Source organism: Saimiri boliviensis, chromosome 1, assembly GCF_048565385.1.
Source record: "Saimiri boliviensis isolate mSaiBol1 chromosome 1, mSaiBol1.pri, whole genome shotgun sequence".
Taxonomy (NCBI): Eukaryota; Metazoa; Chordata; class Mammalia; order Primates; family Cebidae; genus Saimiri; species Saimiri boliviensis.
Window position 1 is genome coordinate 198810984 of NC_133449.1, and position 25550 is coordinate 198836533.

The 25550-nt window shown below is 37.1% G+C and overlaps 1 protein-coding gene across 6 annotated transcripts in view; it reads right to left on the reverse strand.

Annotated features, from left to right (window-relative positions):
* Positions 1-25550, reverse strand: part of CAMK4 (calcium/calmodulin dependent protein kinase IV) — a 267534-nt gene that overhangs the window by 67653 nt on the left and 174331 nt on the right. For all 6 annotated transcript variants that reach the window (XM_074382746.1, XM_010339923.3, XM_074382740.1 and 3 more), the window contains one exon: positions 23866-23938. Coding sequence is in view for 2 of the 6 variants with exons in the window: in XM_010339923.3 (XP_010338225.2) it covers positions 23866-23938 (73 nt within the window). In the remaining 4 variants the exon portion in view is untranslated. The remainder of the gene's footprint in view (positions 1-23865; positions 23939-25550) is intronic.

Here is a 25550-nt window from a genome sequence, read left to right on the forward strand (position 1 = left end):
GAAGACCTCTACAGATAATTACTGTTGTGGTTAAGCTTAAAATGGGAGTTTTAACAACCTGGGGTTTCACTGGTGAGCAACTATGCAAAGGCCCATCTCGGAGCTTCAGGTTGTTTACAATTGTATAAATAATGACATAGGGAAATACTATTACCACTTTCCTCATAAGAAAAGATCCATGAAAAACTGGCAAGCACCTACTCGTTACTGAACTGCAAGTATAAAGAAGGCATTCTTAGACCTCTAGGTAAAAGAAAGCAGATCAACTATATGAAGGGAAATAGCAAGTTTGTCTCAGATTTCTGCAAGGCAACTTTCAGTGCAAGAAGAATATAGAGGAATGTGTACAGACTGCTAAGGTTAGAACCAAGTGTTCCACAGATATTTTAAGATGTCTGTATTAGTTTGTTCTCATACTGCTAATAAAGACATACCTGAGGCTGGGTAATTTATAAGAAAAAGAGGTTTAATGTTCTCACAGTTTCATATGGCTGAGGAGGCCCTCACAGTCATGGAGGAAGGTAAAGAAAGAGCAAAGGCACATCTTACATGGCAGCAGGCAAGAGAGTGTATGCAAGGGAACTGTCCTTTATAAAACCATCAAATCTCATAAGATTTATTCACTATCATGAGAACAGCATGGGAAAAATTTGATCCCATGATTCAATTATTACCTACAGGGTCCCTCCCATGACACCAGGGGATTATGGGAGCTGCAATTCAAGATGAGATTTGGACAGGGACACAGTCAAACTACATCAAAATCTTTCAACATAATCATTAGAAATCATGAAAGAACTTGGGGACTATAATGCTGATATGTCCTTCTGGAAACAAACCAGAAAAAAAAAAGACAAACCTAAGCAAAACAGAAGTTACTTGATTAAATCTATCTGACTAAGAAATGAGGAGAAAAAAGACAGATTATGTTAAGGGGAGATTTCCATTTGGATGCATTTAGAATTGTGCAAAGGTGTTTATCATTTTTGCAGTTACTTTTTGGGCTGCCTACTGGCATTCATTGTGTGGGGCCAGGGATGCTACACATCTATAAAGAAATTACTCTGCCCAAATGAAACTAGCATTCTTATTGCTCCCTTTGAGAAACTCTGCATCTTAGTCAAAGTGAAAAACTAAACTTTTGGAAGCATCCCTCATTCAGGAGTTATATACTTGAGATGGGAGTGAAGACAGTAACTAAAACCAGAAAATCAAGTTAACCTTCTGTTTCCATGACAGGCCCAGTATAGATAGGCCATGACCTAGGGTTTGTGCTGAAGAATGCAGATATATTTTTAACACTTTCCCAAATGAAAATCCCCAGGACTCATATGCTCCTTAAAAAAACTCCAAAATATCAGTTATAAGATATAAGCATCATACAACTGCATGGATGGAAACATTTAAAAATCACAGTAAAATATTACAATAGTCTCCAATGACAGAAAAGTTAAAGTGCAAATACAAAAACATATCACCACGGTAAAAGATACAACCAGAAGTCAGCACATTAAGATAATACATGGATGTTTTGAATTATTAGATAACACAAGGCTTACGAAGTATACAACCATGAATGCTTTTAAAAGCATTGGCCATGGAGATCTTATTGCAAAGTCAAATTTGATCAAGCATACTAACTTAATAATTTCAAAGTTGATAAATTGGTCAGGCTTGGGGGCTGACATCTGTAATCCCAGCACTTTGGGAAGAAGGCAGGAGGATCACTTGAGCCTAGAAGTTTGAGATCACCCTGGGCAACAGAGTGAGAACCCTTCTTTACATTTTTTTTTAATTAGCTGGGTGTGATAGCACATGCCTGTAGTCTCAGCTACTCAGGAGGCAGAAGTGGGAGGACTGCTTGAGCACAGGAGATTGAGGCTGCAGTGAGCTCTGACTGCACCACTCCAGTCTTGGTGACAGAGCAAGACTGTGTCTCTAAAATAAACAATTATATACAAATTTAAAAAGTTGAAAAATTGAATCCAATATTTATTTACTGAAATAGTTCTAATTACACTTTTTAAAACATCATCATTAGCCTTTTGGAAGACTGGCTAAAGCAGTTGTCCTTACTGTTGACTATGAATGTCCATAACATGTAAAAGATGTCATACATTCCACTCTGAGTATTAATTTATTTACAATTTATAATACAAATGTATTATTACATTGGTATTATGGTATTAATTTGTTTCTGTTTTGTTTTGTTTTTGAGACAGAATCTCACACTGTTACCAGGTTAGAGTGCAGTGGTGCGATCTCGGCTTAGTGCAACCACCGCCTCTCAGGTTCAAGCGAATCTCCTGAAACAGCCTCCTGAGTGGGACTACAGGCATGTACCACCAGACCCAGCTAATTTTTGTATTTTCAGTAGAATCAGGGTTTCACCACATTGGCCAGTATGGTCTTGATTGATCTCTTGACTTCATGATCCACCCGCCTTGGCCTTCCAAAGTGCTGGGATTACAGGCATGAGCCACTGCACCTGGCCTAATTTGTTAATAGTACTGACTTCCTAATTTCTCAGTCCTTCAAATTGTAATGAACTTTTTAGCTAAGTTTCTTGCATGTAGCAGTAGTTAATGGTTTTTGTGTTTCTGCATCTTACCTTATTGGAAACAGTTCACATGCAAACTCGATGACTTTCACAGCATCCTTATTATTTCTACTTTATAAATGAGAGGTCCCAATTTTGTAGCTAGAAAATATATTTACTGTAGATCTTAGCAACCTCAGCATATAATTACTTTCTTTCTTTACTAGGCAATAACCATCACCTTTTCACTTAAAGGAAACACTTTACAGCTCTCTTTGGCATTCTGAATTGGCAGTACCATTACTCTTATACTTTTTGGACATTATTAGTAAAATAAAGGTTCCCTGAGCAAAATCACTGCCATACTGCCACAGTTGATCTGATAATCAAGCTATGATATAATCTGATATCATAGCTTGGATATGCTGGACAGAGGGAGGAGTCTCATACTGGATGGCGCATAGCTAGAGGATGCAAAATTTTAATGGGCTACTCAGGTCAGGACAGATTGCAGTTTTAAACTTATGAATCATTTATTTCCAGAACTTTTCATTTAATATTTTTAGTCAGTGGCTGACCACAGATAAATGAAATAATGGAAAGTAAAACCTACGGTTACAGGGGTACTGTACAATACTTTTTTATCTATAGAGAAATGTCCTCTTCCTTATTCTTTTTTTTTTTTTTTTGTCTAAGACTATTCTTCCAGATGAATTTTAGAATTACTTTTTTGGATCCCAAAACAAAACCCTTGCTGAAATTCTAACAGCATTCAATTTATTTGGGAAGAAATGATATCTCTAAAATATTTGGAACTTGGGGATATGGTATGAATGTTTTTCTTTAAATGCTATAATTTTATTTATACAGGTTTCATTCATTTTTTTGATAATTTATTCTTAGCTATTAAATATTTAGTACTTATATAAATAGGCTTTATATCATATTTATATATATTTATATAATTTTATATATTTTATAACTATATCTTTATTATACTATAATATATTTATAGTATATTCATAAAATATAATTATATTTTATATAATGTAAAATATTTTATATAATTTTAATATTATATGACACATTATATATTTATATTAGATTACATTTCTATGTATACAGGTCCCATTCTGTTTTTGATAATTTATTCTTAGTTATTAAATAATTTTAGTACTAATATAAATAGCCTTTTTTCTATTCAATTTTCCAATTTATTTTTCCTGTTATATAGGCTCAATATATTTTATTTGACCACAATACTTTTCATTGGTTCTATGATCCAGTAGATTTTGTTTTTCCAAGAACACTATCATACCATATGCAAATAATTATTATTTCATTTTATCCTTTTCTGTTTTATTCTATTTCTATGTCAGGTCTTATTGCTCTGAATCAAGCTAACAGATGATGTTACTTAATAGTGGTAATGGAGGCATTTTTGCCGTATCTTTGATATTACTGAAGATGTTGGTATTTGGTGTTGATTTAAATGATTAACCTGGTTATGTATTGTGGGTGGTGGTGCTGCTGCTGAGAGGTGGAGAAGTGGAGAAAGAAGAGGGGGAAGTTGCAATTTGGTCTAAGTGATAAATTTCTAGGTTTAGATATAGATATACATAAGCTTTGGCAGCCAGAATCTATTTGTACAAAGAACTAAATTTTTTTCTAAGGAGAGCATCAGGCAATAATCTGGGCTTTGGGAGTAGCAAAGGGTTTTGAGGGGAGACAATTTTGAAGTTAGCACTGTCTCAGTCACTCATTTATCTCTGGACCTGGCTACTTAGTCTGCCTCTCAGTAAATGAGGGGTTGTAAAAATTGGGAGCAGTTTTTATTCAAAGTTACAAATTTGCTTCAGAAACAGAATTCTAAAAGTTTGGATATGTAGTGTTCTCGCTCTCATAAGTTTTGAAGATAATTTTAGTTGACCATTATAACAGCTATCAAAATACACATGTATATTTAAATTTATAATTTATTATCATTTTATGACACTTTTAATACTTTTGTGTTTTTATTCACTTAAAAAAATCACATGAACTTTTTGGGTTATATTTTGCCTTTGTTTTCTCTAATGATTTAGAAAATGTATCTCTAGTTTTTAAGTATATGGGTAGTGATTTTACAAAATACTTCAACCTATATTTTCTGTTTATCCTACATCAAGAATTAAATCAAATCTACTGACTCTTGGCTTCTATTGCAATATTTATTTTAGGCGTAAGCATTTTTTTACATTATATGTTTCCTATTTCAAAATTATTTGACAATTACATTTAGTTTTATAACAATTTATAGCTTTAGCTCCTTAATAATAATTTTTTTTTTTTTTGGTTTAGGATGGAGTCTTGCTCTTGTCACCCAGGCTGGAGTGTAGTGGTATGATCTCAGCTCACTGCAATCTCCACCTTCTGGGATCAAGCGATTCTTCTGCCTCAGTCTCCCAAGTAGCTGGGACTACAGGTGCGTGTTACCATGCCCAGCTAATTTTTGTATTTTTAGTAAAGACAAGGTTTCACCGTATCGGCCAGGCCAGTCTGGAACCCCTGACCTCGTGATCTGCCTGCCTCAGCCTCCTAAAGTGCTGGGATTACAGGCATGAGGCACTGCACCCAGCTAGCTTCATAGTAATTTTAATAATTGCCTCCAAGCCTTTTACAAGACAATTTCCTCATTTAAAATCTTATTTTTATTTATTAGTTGGCTGAAACATCATTAAAATATTTATTTCCCACTAGTAAATTAATGTTAGACAGGTTTTCTGAATACTAAAGATGTAAAATAGGTAAGCCCCAAAACTGGGGCTTAGCTTGGGAGGGTTCCTGGCTTCACCCAGGAAAGAATTCAAGGGCGAGCCAATAATGTTAGACTGCAGCTTTTATTGAAGCAGTGTTGTATAGCAGTAGAAGAATTACTACTTCTTGAAGAGCAGGGCAACCCTACAGTCAATGTGTCCAGAGTAGCAACTTAGAGGCAATTCTGCAGTCATATTTATATCCACATTTAATTACATATACATTAAGGGTTGGATTATGTAGAAATTTCTAGAAAAAGTGTGGTAATTTCTGGGTCACAGGGTTATTGTCATAGCAAGAGGCAGTAACTTCTGGGTGTAGCCATGGCAGTGATAAACTAAGATGGCACACTGGTAGCTGTGTCTTGTGGAAAGCTAGTTCCACCAAGTCCCTATTCTAGCTAGTCCTCAATTTGGTCCAGTGTCTAAGCCCTGCCTCCAGAGTTGAGTCTCACCTCCTACCTTACTTGTATATTACAGATGTTTCAGAATATTTGCAGCCTTCATATATGAGTGACTATTTAATGGTTATAGAATTCATAGATTACAACACATTCTTCCCTATAGACACTTGCTCTAATGTCCTCTAGTGTTCAATACTGGCTTGAGGTCTGAGTCTGGTTTGATTTTGTCCTTCCAGTATATGGTTTATATCCTGGCATTCTGTTTAAAATGTTGGTATTATTTTTGAAATGTTCAAAAACAACAGGGTAAATCTGGGTGTTTATCAGTTTACTCAGTTTTGACTAAAATGAGACATGGACTTACATTTTTTTGGCATGAAAAAATGGTTTCTTATTATATCCTTGACTACTGACTCTGTTTTATAGTCTGCTCATCTCCCCTTTGGGAAAATTGTTTTTTTAGACTGAATGTCTGTTCTCATATCTACTATCAACTTTCTTATAAGTGACATCTTTTCTCTTTTCTTCCTGCATTTTTGTAAAGCTTATTATATTTTGGGTCTGAATAAATCACTCAGTTATCTACAGCTTCAATTCTGCACTTAACTATTTTTAGTTCAGATTTTAATTTTTTAATTTGGTTTATGTAACCTTTATTATGCTTCCTTATCATTTATGCTCCTACCTAAGCAGAGCTTTATTTTTATTTCAAGCTGGTGATTTATTAATAACTTCTTCAAAATCAAGTGTGTTTCAATGTCAAAACACATGAATATTTCTGAATAAACAAAGCAGATGCTTTTAAAAGATATCTTTCATGCCTTTTTAATGTGTTTTCCCAAAAGTATGCTATTACTCTATATCTTTAAGACAAATTGCTTCCTGTTTTTCTATTTTAGGACATTCTTAATGGTTCCTATTTTCCATATTTCTTTACCAAACTTAAAAAGGGATTAATGCAAGTCTAATGTTTGCCAATAGATAAGACAAGTGGATTCTCCTTTGTGATTATCAACATTTACCTTAATTGTAAATCACCATTTACCTTAGTTGTCAATGGTGATGATCACAAAGGAGAATCTACTTGTCTTATTTCTATGTTGAAGTTCCAGTGAAGCAGTTCTTGTCATGTTTCCAGCCTCTAGCAATTTCCTATCAGGTTGTGGTTTGGATGCACAGTGGAAGAGTCATCTGTTCCTCCACCTGACTATGTGGAATTTATTTCTGAATAATTTGAAGCAATCTGTTGTTTTCTCTTGCATAGAGCATTACATAAGAATCAACAACTCTTAGAATTAATACTTCCATAGATCCTGCTGCCTTTAGCCCATCCTACAACTGCTGTCACATTCCAGAGACTTTTACTGACTGTTTTGCATTTATGAGACTTAAAGTCCAAGCTTTTCCATGACAGAAAAAAAGGATTTGAAATAGACTTAGCTCTCAGAGAAAGCCACTCACATAAAGTAAGATGCTGGATGTTAGCTCTGTCTGTGGCCCACATCTTGGTAAAGGATCTCACTAGGAGTGAGTGAGAACACCCAAGTCTCCTCCTGCTTGGTTCTTCTGTCTTGCCTTAGGACCCATCTTCACCTTTTCCTTTTAGAATATGGAAGCTTGTTGACAAATACTTCTTGTTCCTAGCAGCATTAAAACTTTGAAACTCTGTGTGTGTGTGTGTGTGTGTGTGTGTGTGTGTGTGTGTGTGTGTGTTATTGAACACAATAAAACAAATCTGAGAAAAGAAAATGAAGCACAAGGAGGTGCTTTCTTTCTTAACCTGGAAATGTCGACACTGCCATTTTATAAGATTCTACTACCACCTAGGAAGTGTGTGGCAATTACTATTTAATAATAATAAAATCAAAGTTCTATGGTCAAGCAATGACGTTAACAGAACATTATTATAGCATTGCCTGTAAGTTCTCATTCTGACCCAGAAATAAAATATATTCTACCTGATTATTGCAGAAAACTGTTCATTTTATCCAAACCACTCCTGAATTAGCCATTACCAATATAAAAACTTATTTTTTATGGGTCAAAGACATCACAAATTGTAGATTCACATCATACCCATATAATAGAAAGTAGAACTTTACTCCCTGAGGAAATACTTCAGCTTTTTGGCAAACAACTATTACCACAGAGTAAGGAAATAAATTTTATGGTCTCAGCCCATCCTCCAATAAACAATCAATGAAACAATAACCTAAAAATACAGTAGTGTTAGTCACTCTTTACCATCTGATATGGCTTGACTGTGTCCTCAATGAAATTTCACCTTAAACTGCAATAATCCCCATGTGTCAGGGAAGGGACTAGGTGGAAATAATTGAATTTTGGGGGGCAGTTCCCCCACACTGTTCTTATGGTATGGAATGATGGAATAAGTCTCATCAGAACTGATGGATTTATAAATATGAGCTCCCCTGCACAAGCCCTCTTGCCTGCCACCATGTAAGACGTGTCTTGCTTCCCTTTCACCTTTTGCCATGATTGTGAGGCTTCCCCAACCATGTGGAACTGTGGGTCAATTAAACATTTTTCATTTATAAATTACCCAGTCTCAGGTATGTTTTTATCAGCAGCAGCAGAACAGACTAATACAGTAAATTAAGGTACCAGATAGAGGGGTACTTCTGTAAAGGTACCCCAAAATGTGGAAGTGACTTTGGAACTGGATAACAGGCAGTTTGAAACAGTTTGGAGGTATCAGAAGAAAACAGCAAAATGTGGGAAAGTTTGAAACTTCCTAGAGACTTGGAGGGTTCAGAAGAAGACAGGAAGATGTGGGAAAGTTTGGAGCTTCCTAGAAACTTACTGAATGACTTTGACTCAAATGCTAATAGTGATATGGACAATAAAGTCCAGGCTGAGGTGGACCCAAATGGAGATGAGGAACTTCCTGGGAACTCCTGCTATGCAAACAGACTGGCAGCATTTTGCCCCTGCCCTAGAGACCTGTGGAACCTTGAACTTGAGAGATGATTTAGCGTATCTGGCAGAAGAAATTTTTAAGCAGCAAAGTGTTCAAGAGAAAGCAGAGAATACAATTTTGGAAAATTTGTAGTCTGTCAACGTGATAGAAAAGAAAATCCCATTTTCTAGGGAGAAATTCTAGCCTGCTGCAGAAATTTGCATAAGTAATGAGGAGCCAAATGTTAATCACCAAGACAATTGTGGAAAATGTCTCCAGGGCATGTGAGAGACCTTCACAGCACCCACTCCCACCTAATCACAGGCCTAGAAGCCTTGGAGGGAAAAATGGTTTCATGGGCCTGGCCCAGGGACCCCTGTGGTATGCAGCCTCAGGATATGGTGGCCTGTGTCCCAGCTGCAACAGTTCCAGCCATGGCTAAAATGAGCCAATGTACAACTCAGGCCATTGCTTCAGAAGGGGCAAGACCCAAGAATTGGTGGCTTCCACATAGTGTTGACCCTGCACGTGCACAGAAGTCAGTAACTGAGGTTGGAACCTCCATCTAGATTTCAGAGGATATATGGAAATGCCTAGATGCCCAGGCAGAAGTATGCTGCAGGAAACCTTCTATAGTGCAGAAGGGAAATGTGGAGTTGGAGCTCCCACATAGAGTCCCCACTGGGGCATTGCCTAGTGGAGTTGTGAGCAGGGGGCCATCATCCTTCAGACCCCAGAATGGTAGCTACCAACAACTTGCACCGTGTACCTGGAAAAGCTGCAGGCACTCAACACCAGCCCATGAAAGCAGCTGGGAGGGGAGCTGTACCCTGAAAAGCCACAGAGACAGAACTTCCCATGCCCATGGGAGCCCAAAGCTTGCATCAGCATGATCTGGATATGAGACATGGAATCAAAGGAGATTATTTCAGAGCTTTAAGATTTTACTGCCCCATTGGATTTCAGACTTGCATGGGGCCTGTAATCCCTATGTTTTGGCCAATGTTTCCCATTTGGAATGGCTGTATTTATCCAATGCCTGTATTCCCACTGTATCTAGGAAGTAACTAACTTACTTTTGATTATACGCTCATAAGTGAAAGGGACTTGCCTTGTCTCAGATGAGACTTTGGGCTGTGGACTTTTGAGTTAATGCTGAAATGAGTTAAGACTTTGGGGGATTGTTGGGAAGGCATGATTGGTTTTGTAATGTGAGGACATGAGATTTGGGAGAGGCCAGGGGCAGAATTATATGGTTAGGCTTTGTGTCCCCACTCAAATCCCATCTTGAATTGAAATAATTCCCATGTGTCAAGGGTAGGGTCAGCTAAAGATAACTGAATTATGGGAAGGGGTTTTCCCATTGTGTTCTCATGGTAGTGAATAAGCCTCAAGAGATCTGATGGTTTTATGAATGAAGTTCCCCTGCAAAAGCCCTCTTGCCTGCTGCCATGTAAGACATGTCTTTGCTTCTCCTTTGCCTTCTGCCATGATTGTGAGGCCTCCCCAGCCACTTGGAACTGAGAGTCCATTAAACCTCTTTTCTTTATAAATTACTCACTCTTGGGTATATCTTTATTAGCAGTGTGAGAACAGACTAATGCACCATCCTTAGAGAGAAACACTCCTACAAAGAAAGGATCACTGTTCACCTTGAGAACCAATGCCATGAGACACTGATATTTCCCAAAGTCATTCTTTCCTTTTGAGACAGAGTCTCACTTTGTTGCCCAGGCTGGAGTGCAGTGGCACAATCTTGGCTCACTGCAACCTCTGCCTCCCAGGTTCAAGTGATTCTCCTGCCTCAGCCTCCCTAGTACCAGTGCATACCACCATGCCCAGCTAATTTTGCATTTTTAGTAGTGATGGAGGTTTCACCATGTTGGTCAGACTGGTCTCGAACTCCTGATCTCAGGTCTACCACCTGCCTCGACCTCCCAAGGTGCTGGGATTAGAGTCGCAAGCCACCATGTCCAGCCTAGTCATTTTTTCTCAAAAGTCCTTCTCTTATAACCTGCAGTAGGTAGAGGCTATTGTGCACAAACTGTATCTACATATCTAAAGAAAACACTGTCCTCTGCCAGAGGCCATTCTGGGTGGCAAAATTCCTTGTTTATGATTTCAGCTTTTCAGAGCACTATTATAAGTATAGAATATATATAGGCCAAATTGTCAATTAGGGTAAAGTGTTTTGTTTTTTTAAAGATATTGTGATAATATCCTTCCTGTCATGGTCTATACATCCTTGCTTGGAATGAGCATTTTTTAAAGTTATTATAATGTGTAACCTTAAAAGTGTATTTCCTTAGAGACTGATTCCTCACCTTTTTCTTTTGCTTTATTAATGATAACCTTTGTCTACAGAAACAGAAACAGTGCATGCCTTTCTGGACCTCAAAAGGACACTGTGAGTACTTCTCTGTTAGAATACTTTGGAGTGTTATTTTTGTGTTTTTCTCTTTTTTTTCTTTTTCTTTTTTTGAGATGGAATTTTGCTTTGTCACCCAGACTAGAGTGCAGTGGTGCAATCTTGGCTTACTGCAACCTCTGCCTTGCAGGTTCAAGTGATTCTCCTGCCTCAGCCTTCTGAGTAGCGGGGATTACAAGCTCCTGCCACCGCATCCAACTAAATTTTATATTTTTAATAGAGACGAGGTTTCGCCATTTTGGCCAGGCTGGTCTCAAACTCCTGACCTTGTGATCCACCTGCCTCTGCCTCCCAAAGTGTTGGGATTACAGGAGTGAGCCACCGTGCCCCACCTTGTGTTTTTCTTTCATGCTGCCACTATTAACTAGACATATTTCCCATCCTGATTTGAGGCTAATTCTCCTACTTCAAAGTCTGATTCTGTGAATCACATCAACTAAAACCTAACAGAATAGCTATGAATTAACTTCTAAAGATCATAATCCAAGGATATCTAAGAAGAGGCAAGTCATACCTATTTAAAAAAAAACCTCATGTTCATGTCACCTTAATTAGTTTTTACAAAAGTGAGAGCACTCATCTCAATCCTGAGGCATTTCCTTGAGGTATTTTCTTATAAGAAAGATAAATAAGTTAGAGATGTTTTCTTATCCTCTTTTTATTACTAGACCTTTCAGAAAGAAAGTGTGTCTTGTGTTTACTTTCAGTAGCTCTCCTCGGGACATAGAATTCATGTTGTGTGCAAAGTGAACTCAGAGTTATCTGGTCTAGAAGACTTAGTGGGTATTCAAAAATGTTTGTTATTTTTATTGTTCTTTAATTCATCATTAGTTCTCAGATAAAGCAAAGAAAAAGAAGAGCATAAAAAGAAAAAAATAAGGAGACAGAAGCAAGAGTGGAAGAGAAAGAGGTAATTAGAGGAACTCAGACTGGAAAGAAGAGAATGAATAAAACCTTAGAGAGGAAGTAGGCAAAGAAGTGAGAAAAAAAGAATGTAATGCTAACTGTTAATAAAGGTTGAGAAAGTTTGATGAAAAGTTCTTATTGATCTTCTAAATCCTGCTGTCTGCAGTTCCCTACTCTAAATTATTTTTCATTATACCCAAGTCTTCATATACGTAACAGTCATAAATCTTCACAGTGAAGATCTAAGGGAAATGATGAACTTAGTTGGTTAGTACAATTCATTCATAGACCCAAAAATTACATCCTTTTTGAGGGGAAGGGAGTGCTTTTCATCCCTTGACTGGACATTTTAATATCCTTTCCACTGCTTTTGGATTTCATGCTGCCATCAGGGTGATGGTCTTGTAGCAAAAGTCCTTCAGGGCCTCTTCGTCTGCAGAATCATGTGAACCATTTTAGTAAGTCACCTGAGCCTCTCCAGGCCAGTCTCCCTGCCTCCCTAAGCCCTGGTTCCTGGTTCTCACCATATGTACTTAACTTTCAAGAAATAATCAAAGACCAGAGTCAGTGCCTTTGTACCTTTATTATGTTCCCTAAAAATGGAAAAAAATAAGTATTCTGGGAATTCCTTTTCTCTCATACTGGCTGCTAATTAAACAAATTTTCTTTAAAATTCCAATTCAGATACAACTTTCTCTGGCAAGATCTTTTCTGACTCGCTTTCTCTCTAGATATATCAAATAGCTTATTCCCTCTCTGACGCCTTTGAATTGCTAAGTGTACTTTTGCAATCTTGTAGCCATGGGTTTACATGTCTATCCACCCAGTTTATTGGCGAGCTTCTTGATCTCTGTATCTCAAAGTCCAGAACAAAATCTGGAATAAACTAGGGAATCAGTAATAGTTGAACTGAATTGTTTGTCTTATACAATGTTAACAAAACCCCCAACAACAAAAGTCATCTAGACTGTAATCAAAAAAATAATATTTTGTGTTCAGTGTAAACTAAGAATAATATCCTGAGTCACTAACTAACTTACCAAACCTCCTTTTGGCCAAGGAGATCCCAGGAAAACCTTAACAACTGAGTTCCTGGTTATGATGGGATGGGAGGTCAAACACGACTCATTATACTTCCTCCCTTCTGCAGTTTAGATGTGACAACTGACCAGCATTAATGCTAAAATAGAGATCTTAAGACTGATAAAATAGACTCTTTGTAGCAATGAAATATCAGCTTATAAACAGGTCCTAAGACCGTGACAGACAAGAGTTGAGTCACAGATCCCTACACTTAAGTAATGAACTGTGCTCTATCTGCCACAAGGTTTTTCTTTTTCTCTGGCAGCTAAACAAGCAATGACCTTGAGATAAGCAATGGTAAACCAACTGCAGCTCCACTAGACACTGATTAACTAACCTCGGCCCCTGTTCCACCGCCTGTAACTACAAGAGTCTGATTTCAGTAACTTTCTCCTGATTAGAACCGACCATGGACTGTGGTTATAGTCAGTTTACAGAGACTGTACACTTGAGTGTCCTGGTGTCCCATGGGCCTACTGGCATTTAGGGCCCAATTGTAATACATTAAGTTGTTAAATCTCCACCCCAAAATGGGCATAGGTCACATGTAACATGCATGTTTCGACAGGCATACGTTAAGGCTATCTTCATAAATATTCATATCTCCTACTGTATCCTGTTAAATATGTATGTTTAGCCAACCCATTCAACAAAAAATTCCTACCTAACTCCTCGTCCTTCAAAATGCCTGCTAACAGTCTCTGCCACAGGCTGCACTTCCCAACCTGTCAAATGGTCACCTTACAGCCTGTAACATGTTATAAGAAATACAGACTCCTTTCCAAATTTATAGATTGAGTTATTTTTAAGTTAACAAAGACAATCGCAGAATTCCTAGATACAAGATCCAGAATTTATTGTAGCTGACTTGAAAATTAAGAGAGAAGCCCATGTAGGCAAACTTTGGTAAAGTTTTGATATCATTATTATCATTAGTGATAATGATGTGCAGAAACATTTAACGAGAAGGAAATCCTTTCCCCTGCCCAGGAACTGCTTTCAGATCCCCTATGTCCCAATATGGCACTGTAATTTCACAATGTAGATTGCTTTTCTGTTCCAACATTTCTTTCTGATAAAATATTTATTCTCTGATTGAGCCACTAGTCTACTTTATTCTACGTCTGTAAATCCAAATATTATTACATTGACAGAACAGCTTGTTATTTCCTCTCTGGGAATTGTGATCTCTCAATTCTTATAGAAATTAAACTACTTTTGTTTTTTACAGGTAAAATTATTATTTTAGTGTTTCAATTCTTTAAACTTTGTGTTAATTAAAATCTATCCTCCAAAGATCAGTGCTCATACCTGAGTAGCAAGAGACAAAAGTCTCCCCAGAGAAAGAAATGCAAATATCATAGGAACTGACAGATTTCAACAACAAAAATACTTGCATTTTTGGTTTTAACCTCTCATTACTTACTTGAACTCTCTGAACCTCTTAATTGACAATAAGTGGACTCAAGCAGGAATGACATTCACAGAAACAAAGAACAAGTGTCAAAAGCAATTTTATTTTTAAACCCTTAAACTCCATTGTCCCTTCAAATCATACTTAATCCTGATTTAGCGGTATGTGGGTGTATGTTTGATATTCAGCGAAAATCAGTTTTTAGAAATTTGTGGGATCAGAATATTTTATGTAGAAGTATGCTCTTTGTGTTGTTTAAATGGATGGAAAATTATACAGCTTGCTCTGACCACATAAAAATTGTTAGCATATACTCAAAAGTTTATTCAAAAAACAGTGAAGTATCTTATTGCTTCAAGTAACAGGGCATATAATTCAAAACGGAAATATTGAGAAACCATTTTTATCCTCCCTGAGATATCGAGCAGTTGGAGAATTCCAATGGTGTCATATTTCTTCTCTTCCTTCCTCAGGATGACTTATGTTTCTCTTCATAATTACAGGATAGCAAAAGCAATTCCCAGCATCATATGCAGACCAACTAGGCCAGTGAAAAGGAGGAATGGCTTTTCTTTCCTTGAGTCTTCTTTACTAAGGGAAGATTTTTCCCAAAACTCATGAGCAAACTTTCCCAAGGAACTCACTGAGTAGAGTCGGATAACATGACCTTGCCCTAGCTGCAAGGGAGGCCAGGAGAATAAGTTCTGGTATGTTCCATCTTCCTATAAGGGAGATTGGATTTCTGCCAACAAAGAATAAGAGTTCAAAGTGGAAGATGGCTTTAATGTGTCAGATAATCTAAGGCTGAATATGCCTCTTAAATGGATAAACATCATTAAGCATAGTACTTGGTACTAAGTACAGACAGTAATTTATTTTGGTGTTACTTCTCTTGTTTTGATTTCATTGAACTCTAGGACCATTTCATGTACTTTAGTAGATTATGAACATTTTAGAAGACTCTGAATAAAAACAGAAATTCAGAATTTATTTTTTGTTTTTGAATAACATCCTGTATGATTTATTAAGCTATTGTCTCCAAACTTTATATCCATTTTTTTGTAGTCCACTTTACAATGCTGATACTTAAATTTCAAGCCACATTTTTCCTTCTCCAGTTGGCTCCATATTTGGCTCTGCCATGAGAGGGCATTAGGGAGAGAGTGGCAGCTAGAAGAGGAAGAAGGGATTGCTCCCTCCTGTTTGCTTTCTGAATCTGTTTTTCTGCTTGTTATTCCTGTGTCTCTGTGGAGGCACTCTTTCACCCTGCAGTGGCAGGTGGTTCCAGGAGTAGTAGTTGATTCCCATTTGCAGCTTTTACAACTCTCACATTACCAGTATTGGAGCCTTTCATAAGCAAGACCAGCACTGGCTGCCTGGAGCATCATCCTCAGAGACCTGAGGTCCAGCTTCATGGGAAATTCCTCTGAGGTCTGAAGCACCTACACCAGCCAAATAGTGAGCCCTCTTCACAAGTCCATAGAGAGCCTCCTTCAATCCTCTAAGTTTTAATAATTTTAACCTCTTCATTTTGTTCCCCCAGTCCCAGGGATAGCTGTTTCTTGAAGTTGTCACCACCACACATAATACCTTAGCTTAGTGTTCCTCATTTGGCTTTTCAGTTTTTCAGTGTCTAGTCATCAATTCATTATCAATTGATTTTCTCTATAAAAAGCTGACACTTGCTTTTTTAGAGAGTGAGTTTACAGGTTAATTTTTTTAATCAAAAGGAGCTTTTACAATTTCATCTTTTCTTGCCTCCCTATAATCATATCCATTATATATATATATATATACACACACACACATATACATATAGATGCTCAGATACCATATTGACATTTAAAGGGTTACATGCAACTCTTTACCACCATCATCACAGTCTTTAACTCAATCCTATCTAAAAAGCTATGTTATGCAACAGCAAATAGATTTAATAGTTACTCGACCATTTCCTTGTAGTTTTAAAGAAATGCAGTACTGATTAGCCTGGCCTACATAGTGAAATCCCATCTCTACTAAAATACTAAAATTAGCCAGGCATGGTGTTGTATGCCTGTAATCCCAGCTACTCGGGAGGCTGAGGCAGGAGAAATGCTTGAATCCAGGGCTGGAGGCTGCAGTAAGCCAAGATCACACCAATGCACTCCAGCCTGGGTAACAGAGCAAGATCCTGTCCCAAAACAAAGAAAAGAAAAAAGATAAGCAGTCCTATGCTCCATATGTACAAATTTCTCCAGGCTCCAATGTCACACTTCAAAATTAAGACATACAAGGGAGAACTGTGGCTAGAAAAAGAGAAGAAAGGCTGCATCAGTGATGGGTAATGCGGGGGATGATGACGTTTTGGAAACAGAGAAACTGTCAGGTGTCTGTGGTGACAAAAAAAGAACTGAAGATGGTGGCAGCAGTATTAGATATCAGAGGAGAGGGAATATTCCCTAATTATCCCTACAAGTCCATGGAAAAGGGATTTGACATTGTGTTCCCACAAGACGACCCTTCCAGAATGTCCAGACTGACCTAAACCATTTAACTTGGGACCACTGGAATTCATTTCAAGAAGAGAAAATACTCAAGAGGACTTAAGGGTTTGCTATCCAGGACTGATTGAATGAATTCCAATCCAAAGAGAAAAACGACTTTCAAACACACTTTAAAAGGTTTCACAGAAGCTATTTAAAGCCAGAAAAGCAGAAGGAACAAGGTTAAAGTCAGAGAAATACTGTAAAATATGTGGGGCAAGAATTAGGATGAAATACTGCAAGATATGTTACATAAGGAGTATAATTATACCTGCAACATATCTCCCAAGAACTTTTCAATCTTTAAGTTTTCTGCTTCTGTGCTTTCAACAACCAGCCTAGATATGTTATCTAGAGGAAATGTGAGATGTACCACTGATTACTCTGAGTTCCCAGCTGTCCCAATTTTTATAGCTATGTATAGCTATGTAATTGACAATAAACTATTTCATAAATGCCAGCCATTTCTCACAAGTTTTAAATTGCTTTGCTTTATACCTCTGAAACTCTTAGGGAAATTAATTTTTTTATTTAAGTTAACCCTTAATTGTAGTAATCAGAGAAAATCTGATTTTTACGAAGTTTCTTTCAAGGAGCATTTGACTTGAACGTGTTAGCTTAGCTCCTAAACTGGAATGTAGTGACAAAGAAAACCCCATCAAATTTCTTTTTAAATGTAGGATTAGCTATAAATTAATTAATTTATCTTTGCAGATCTGAGTCAGAGTTCTAAGAACTCTTATCCTTCTCTTTTATGTGGGGCACCCCTATTTGGAATATCCCTGCTTGAACTCTTTTATTTGTTAGTGGGTATAACTCTAAGAGGTGGAAAATTCTGATGCTGAGAACATCTATTTTTCACCAATTGAATAAGCGAGTTTCCCAGTCAGCTACATGAGGTATTACTAAATTGTAGCATTCCTACTGTGATAAGCCTTAAGAATGAAGAGCTGTTCTGAATGAACGAAGTCAAAGAAAGAACCTACTGAAGAAGGTGAGTTTTGAATGAGAGAAAAGAATGAAATGGTAGTAAGGAAACAGAAGAAGAATCTCACTCATAGAAGTAAGTTATAAAACTTTATCTCCTATGAAATGAGTAGAAAAATTATAGTAAAGATGTTTAGTACATGCCTCATCATCCAGAAAGATGAAATATAGAATGATGGTTCTTTCTTCATATTTTCATCAATTGTCATTTACTTATTCAGTGTTTACTGAGCTCCTACTTTATCAGGTACTATTTGGAGTCTGGGAATATAAAAGCCAAGAGCACAAAGTTCCTACTTTTATGCAGAGGTAATAAACACAAAACAGACAAAATACTGTTCAATTTTAAATAATTATAAGTGCAAAAAGAAAACACAACATGGTAATAGAAATGAAGATGACTTGGAGAGGTATTGGTGGTTATTATTTTAGGTAGAGTGGTCAGGGAAGGTCTCCCTGGAGAAGTGGCACTTCAGCAGAGACCTAAAAGTAGTAGAGGAGTGAGCTACAGAAAGATGTAAAGAAAGAGGGCTCCAGGCAGAGGAACAACAACTGCTCTGCGATGGGAGTTAACTGACCTTTGTGAGGGTCGGAAAACAAGGCTAGTGTGGCTCATAGTGTAGGTAGTGATGTTGGAACGTTGAGAAGGAACCTGAATATACAGGACATCCTAGGATATGTTAAGGCCTTTTGATTTTACTTTCGATGGGATGCCATTGCTGGTGTAAGCACAGAAAATATATAATTGATTTATGATTTAAATGGTAACTGGCTGACGTGAGGGGAATGGACTGGAAGTAGGTTTTGTAGCAGTCTGAGTAAGAGATTGTGCAGACTGAAACTAGGGCTATGGCTTAGTGAAGATGAAGAAAAATTGCCAAATTTGGGTTATGATTTGGAGATATACTGACTGGAGCTGTTGATTATTATTTGGGATTATTTGGATGTGAGGTGAATTCTAGGTTTTAGCAAGCAATGGCTGAATGGTAGTGCCATTTATCAAGATGAAGAAGATGGAGAGAGCCTTATAAAAGTGTTTTTGCTGTTATCAGTGAATGAGAGAACCAGGAATATACACCTACTGAAAACAGACAGCTTGAATTACAAAGACGGAAATGTGGGAATGTGAGGAGTGACTAAATTTGGTCATAGAAAAGTTAATTCCTACATGATAAACAAGTAGGGCTTCCGCCAAAATGAAATCACATTTCAAGTGAAATTATAGTTTTGTGACAAACAGCAGACTGTCATTCAAAACTGCATCTAGGATGCAATGAAAATTCAGGAATGAAGAGACACATAAATAAATAGTAAAAGCAAAAAAAAAAAAAGCACAAGAACAGATAATAGAAAAAGGTATGTATTTTGGTGTGGCAGCCTAGTTCAAAGGAAACAATTGCCTTTCCCTTAGAATAACCTCCCTTATCCCCAGGCCTGAGCAGCCACGTTTATACTGCACAATTCACACCCCATCCACAGCTGAATGGACTAGGGAAGGAAGTCTGACTCAAGCTATACGTGTGTAGCTTCTGTTCTAAAATTCTGAATTAAGACGAAGTGATATTTGTGTTCATTTTGAGTCAGATTTGAGTTTTTACTTTAATATGCTAATTCAGGATGGTTAGGTTGACCATATGTCACTTTGTGAATCTAAGCAGTAGAGAATATTAGTTGGAAGAGAACAGAGAGAAGCAGGTGATGAGAAAAAAGCAGCAGTGGGGAAGGAAAGTTCTGACCACTGTCCAGGGTGCTGGCTGGCTTCACACACCTCTGCAGCCTTACAATACACCCTTCCTGATTGTATGCATTCTGTCGCTTGCACATAGAGAAGCAAACGAAGATCACTCAGAACAATTATTTTGAAGATTACTTCATTTTCAAATGTTTTGTCAGTAGAATAGCATAAAAAGAGGAGAGTGGTATACTGAGGGGCACATGTCCCTCTCCCTCATTGTCACATTCTCTACCTACTGTCTCACGTGCCATCAGAGAATAATGTGCTACTGTCCCAGAAAGAAAAAAAGAAATCTGTCTGTTAGACCAAAGTATGTGATAGAACTAGAAACATGAAAAAGTACATGAATCCAGTTGGGTAAATTGCAAACACACACATACCACGCTGACTTGAGGATTTATTACCTGTTGTAACTATATACACGTACTAAAATTTCAGCACAATTCCTTTTCAAACTTTCTATTGGTATAACATATAAATAGAAAAGTACATGCAAGTTTACTGAACTTTTCTCCCGTGCAATCAGCACATAGATCAATGAGTATATTACACATTTTTTTAAGTACTTAGCTGGGGTGCAGGTATATCTGCATACATCTATAACATCTAATAAATCTTTAAACAAATGTACTGAGTATGAAGTGGCTTATACTCTTTTAGCTCTTTCATGAACATTGCTATGATTTCCATAAGTTAACTCATTTACTCTTTTCCACCATCCCGTCAGGTTAATCGCTACGCCTATTTTACAAAAGAAAACGGAGGCCTCAAAGATATTTAGTGACATGTCCAAGTTCACACAGCTAAAAACTGAACCTAGCTCTGTCTCATTGCCAAAGTATTCTTAACCGCTATACCAGCTGCCTGACTGATTCAGGTAAAGTGATAGTGGGCTATGGCCAGCAAGTTGACTTGAATAATTTATTATGAATAATAAGAAGAAATGAGGTTTTAAAATAGATAGTTAAGAAAAGTATAAACCTGCCACCATTATTATTATTTTATTAATTTATTTATTATACTTTAAGTTCTGGGATACACATGCAGAATGTGCAGGTTTGTTACATAGGTATACACGTGCCATGGGGGTTTGCTGCACCCATCAACCTGTCATCTACATTAGATATTTTTCCTAATGCTACCCCTCCCCTATCCTCCCAGACTGTGACAGGTCCCTGTGTGTGATGTTCCCCTCCCTGTGACCATGTGTTCTCATTGTTCACCTCTCACTTACAAGTGAGAACATGTAGTGTTTGGTTTTCTGTTCCTGTGTTAGTTTGCTGAGAATGACAGTTTCTAGCTTCATCCATGTCCCTGGAAAGGACATGAACTCATCCTTGTTCATAGCTGCATCCCATAGTATATACGTGCCACATTTTCTTTATCCAGTCTATCACTGATGGGCATTTAGGTTAGCCTCAAGTCTGCTATTGTTAACAGTGCTGCAATAAAGATACATGTGCATGTGTCTCTATAGTACAGAATATGAGAAAAATTTTTACAATCTATCCATCTGACAAAGGGCTAATATCCAGAATCTACAAATTTACAAGAAAAAAAACATCAAAAAGTGGGTGAAGGATATGAACAGACACTACTCAAAAGAAAACATTTATATGGCCAACAAACATATGAAAAAAAGCTCATCATCACTGGTCATTAGAGAAATGCAAATCAAAACCACAATGAGATACCATCTCATGCCAGTTAGAATGCCAATCATTAAGTCGAGAAACAAGAGATGCTGGAGAGGATGTGGAGAAATAGGAATGCTTTTATACTATTGGTGGGAGTGTAAATTGGTTCAACAATTGTGGAAGACAGTGTGGCAATTCCTCAAGGATCTAGAATCAGAAATATCATTTGACCCAGCAATTCCATTACTGTGTATATCCCCAAAGGATTATAAATCATTCTACTATAAAAACTGCCATTATTAAATGGAGAAGTAACAAAATAAAAATAGTGATTACAAGAGATGATTGTAGACTTACATATTTAAGAACAGGAATTGCGACTGGGTGCGATGGCTCACACCTGCTTTCCCAACACCGTGGGAGCTTGAGGCAAGCAGATTTCCAGAGGTCTGGAGTTTGAGACCTGCCTGGCTGACATGGTGAAACTCAATCTCTACTTTATACAAAAATTAGCTGGGCATGGTAGTGCATGCCTGTAGTCCCAGCTACTTGAGAGGCTGAGGCAAGGAGAATTGCTTCAATCCAGGAGGTGGAGGTTGCAGTGAGCTGAGATCAAGCCACTGCACTCCAGCCTGGGTGACAGAGCAAGACTCCATTAAAACAAACAAACAAAAAAGAATAGGAATTATAAGCAAATAGAAGTGCTTTTTTTTTTTTCAAGCATGCCACCAATAGTCATAGAATGATGAACAGGGTTAAGTTTACGCACATTTGAATAAAGCTTCAACTGAAGTTGGAAAGGTCTATGTAAGAGAAGGAAATGGAAGAGTTGAAACCCATTCCCTAGTGTGCAAACCTAGGCAACCAGAATTGGTAAATGTGTTGTGTGTGATAAAAGTCTGAAATGGGGTGGCTATTTGGATACAGTGAGAAGATGAATTTGATATTCAATGTTCATATAATCAGGAGCTGTTTTGGCATCCTCTCCAGGTTTCATTCACTCCCATTTCAAACTTTTCATCCCTCACTGTAGCAAAAAGATCAAACCCCTTTTATGGGAAGAAATAATTTGGAAGGACTGGGCTATAAAGCCAATTAAAGTTGGTGTTGATAGCTTAATAACGGATTTGGTTTGATCGGCTATTTCTAGAAGCCTTATGCAAAGGTTTTCAATGATGAAAAACCTTTTCATCATGGGTATGTAAGCTAGTTAGATATCAGAGTCCTCCCTCCCTCCCTCCTCTCCTCCTTTCTCCCTCCTTTCCTCTTTCCTTCCCTGCTTCCTGCTTTTGCTGTGGGTAAAACTCATAGGACCTGTGCTTCTGTCACTGTGGCTGATTTCTCAAGGTATTAAATAATGATTTTACTTAAATAACGAACTCCAAATAATGGAGTATACCTCAATTCTGGATAAATTTTATAGATTTGTCTCTTTAACGGATCCTGATAAATATCACCCCTACTTGGGCCCTGTCTTGAGTTCAAAGAATAATTTGTTCTGGTTTTATATTCGATAAATGAATCACCAAAGTGTTCCAGCCCATATTAGACACCATTAAATATATGGGAAGCTTTTAGCCAATTGAGTCTGTTTTATACAAGCAAATATTACCTGCTTAATATAATCCAAAAGAGCTTCTCGATAGTATATGTTTTTGTAAACGTGTATGCATTTAATTCCACCACTAACTTACAAAACTTGTATTCCAAATTAAATTATTAACATATTTATTTCTTGAAAAAAGCTGCTACATTTTTTATTTCTAATTCACTCATTTCTTGTCTTGAAAGAAAAGTCAATAATCTCTATGCTCCAAGGTCTATATCACATTCAACCTTCCTCCACATCTCTACCAAATTAAAACACAACAAAAGTAATGAAGAAATAAACTCAAGAATTGAGGAATAAAGAGTTGAAGAACAACAAAAGGCACCAAAATTTCATTTTGTCTCATAATAATAGAATGGAAATTAATTTAACACACTTGTGGCATTATATAGAGGACTGCATCTTTCAGACTTTGAGGAATCAATAGAAAATATCAGTTTATTCCATACATTTTTTTTGACAGGCAGTCTCTCTCCGTTGCCAAGGCTGGAGTGCAGTGGCATGATCTTAGCTCACTGCAACCTCCGCCTCCTAAGTTCAAGCAATTCTTGTGCCCCAGCCTCCGAAGTAGCTGGAATTACAGGTGTGTGCTACACATCCAGCTAATTTTTAAATTTTCATTAGAGATGGCATTTCACCACATTGGCAAGGCTGGTCTTAAACTCCTGACTTCAAGTAATCTGCCTGCCTCAGCCTCCCAAAGTGCTGAGATTACAGGGTTGAGCCACCATGCACAGCTTACTCCACATATTTTCTAATAAATATTTCACACCTTTGTGCTGTAAAATGTATGGCTTATCACAGATACGCATTTCTGAAATAATGATTCTGTAAAAGGAAGAAATGACTAAGAGTTGTACCATTGCTGTTACTTCGTACTTACAGCGACTGCCTCCAGGATTTGTTTAACAGCATCTGCAGCATCTCGCTCACTGTAATACCCCTTTTCCACAATCCTGGAAAAAAAAGAAAGGAAATGCTTCTCAAGCACATTCATTCAGAAGAGTGGGTATTAAAAGAAGTAAATTAATGTTAAAGATGGTCCATGTAAACAACTGAAACAAGCTACCCTACTACCATGGGAAAGATTTCTACAACCTGACACTCTAAAAATCTTTTGAGTTTACCTCGGAAATGGGGATGATTTTATTTTTCCTTGGCTTGAACTATCCATCATATTTGAGGATAAAACACTTTGCTTTAAACTTTGTATTGCAAATCATTCTAAACATACACCAGTAAATATTATACAAGGAAACACTCCCATGTAATCGTCACGTAGCTTTAACTAAAAATTCATGAACAGTTTTATCTGCTTAATTGCTTCTTCTCCTTCTTCATTATGTGAAAGCAAGCATCAGACATTATATAATTTCATTTCTAAATATTTAAGGAGGTATCTCTAAAAGATAAGGGACCTTCTAAAAATCATAGTCATAATACCAATATCATACCTATAATAATAATTCCTTATTATCAAATACACAGTGTTTCAAATTTCCAATTGTCTGAAACATGTTAAATTTTGTTTGTTTGAATCAGTATCCAAATAAAGTACAGGAAACTTGACTGGCTGGGATATCTCTTATTCTCTTTTAACCTGTAGTTTTTTTTCTCTCTCTCTCTTCTCCCTCAACCTTCTTTCTCTTCCTTCATCTTTCCCTTCTCCATCGCTGTTTCATTTTTGCATTGTTTCTTTTCTGAAAGATGGTCACTTGTTCTTGAGAGTTTCCCTATTTGACAGTGTGATTCTTTTTTTGTAAAACCTTTTAAGTTTAGGGGTACATGAGCAAGTTTGCTGCATAGGTAAACTTGTGTCATTGGGCTTTGTTGTACAGATACTCAGGTATTAAGCCTAGTACCCCTAAGTTATTTTTCCTGATGATCTCTCTCCTTCCTCCCACTCTCCACCCTCCTATTGGCTTCAGTGTGTGTTGTTCCTCTCTATGTATCCATGTATGCTCATCACTTAGCTCCCACTTACTTATAAGTGAGAACATGTGGTATTTGGTTTTCTGTTCCTGCATTAGTTTGGTAAGAAAAATGGCCTCTAGTTCCATCCATGTCTTGTAAAGGACATGATCTCATTCCTTTTATATGGCTGGATAGTATTCCATGGTGTATATGTACATTTTCTTTGTTCAATCTGAATCTAATCAAAGACCCTGGTACTACCTATTAATTAAAAAAAAATAGGGCAGAGAAATAGCTCCAAAGACATCAAAGGGATAGAATCACATTTGATTCTAGAGGATTACATTTCAATCTATAGCCTTGATGTCTTTGGAGCTATTTCCCTGCCCTCTCTATTTTTTATTAATGGATAGTGTTAGAATCTTGATTAGATGAAGGTTGAATTTTTAGTGAATACACTTTATAGGCAATATTGTGTATTTTGACAGAAGACACATGTTCAATTATGCTCCATTTCATGTTGTTAATGGTAAATATCAATGCCTAGATTCATCAAGTCATATTAGCAGTTTCAAGTTGGTAAAATCTCTCATTGCTTCTTCTTTCTTAGCTAAAAATTTTCCAATAATACAATTCTTTTAGGAAAGAAGAAAT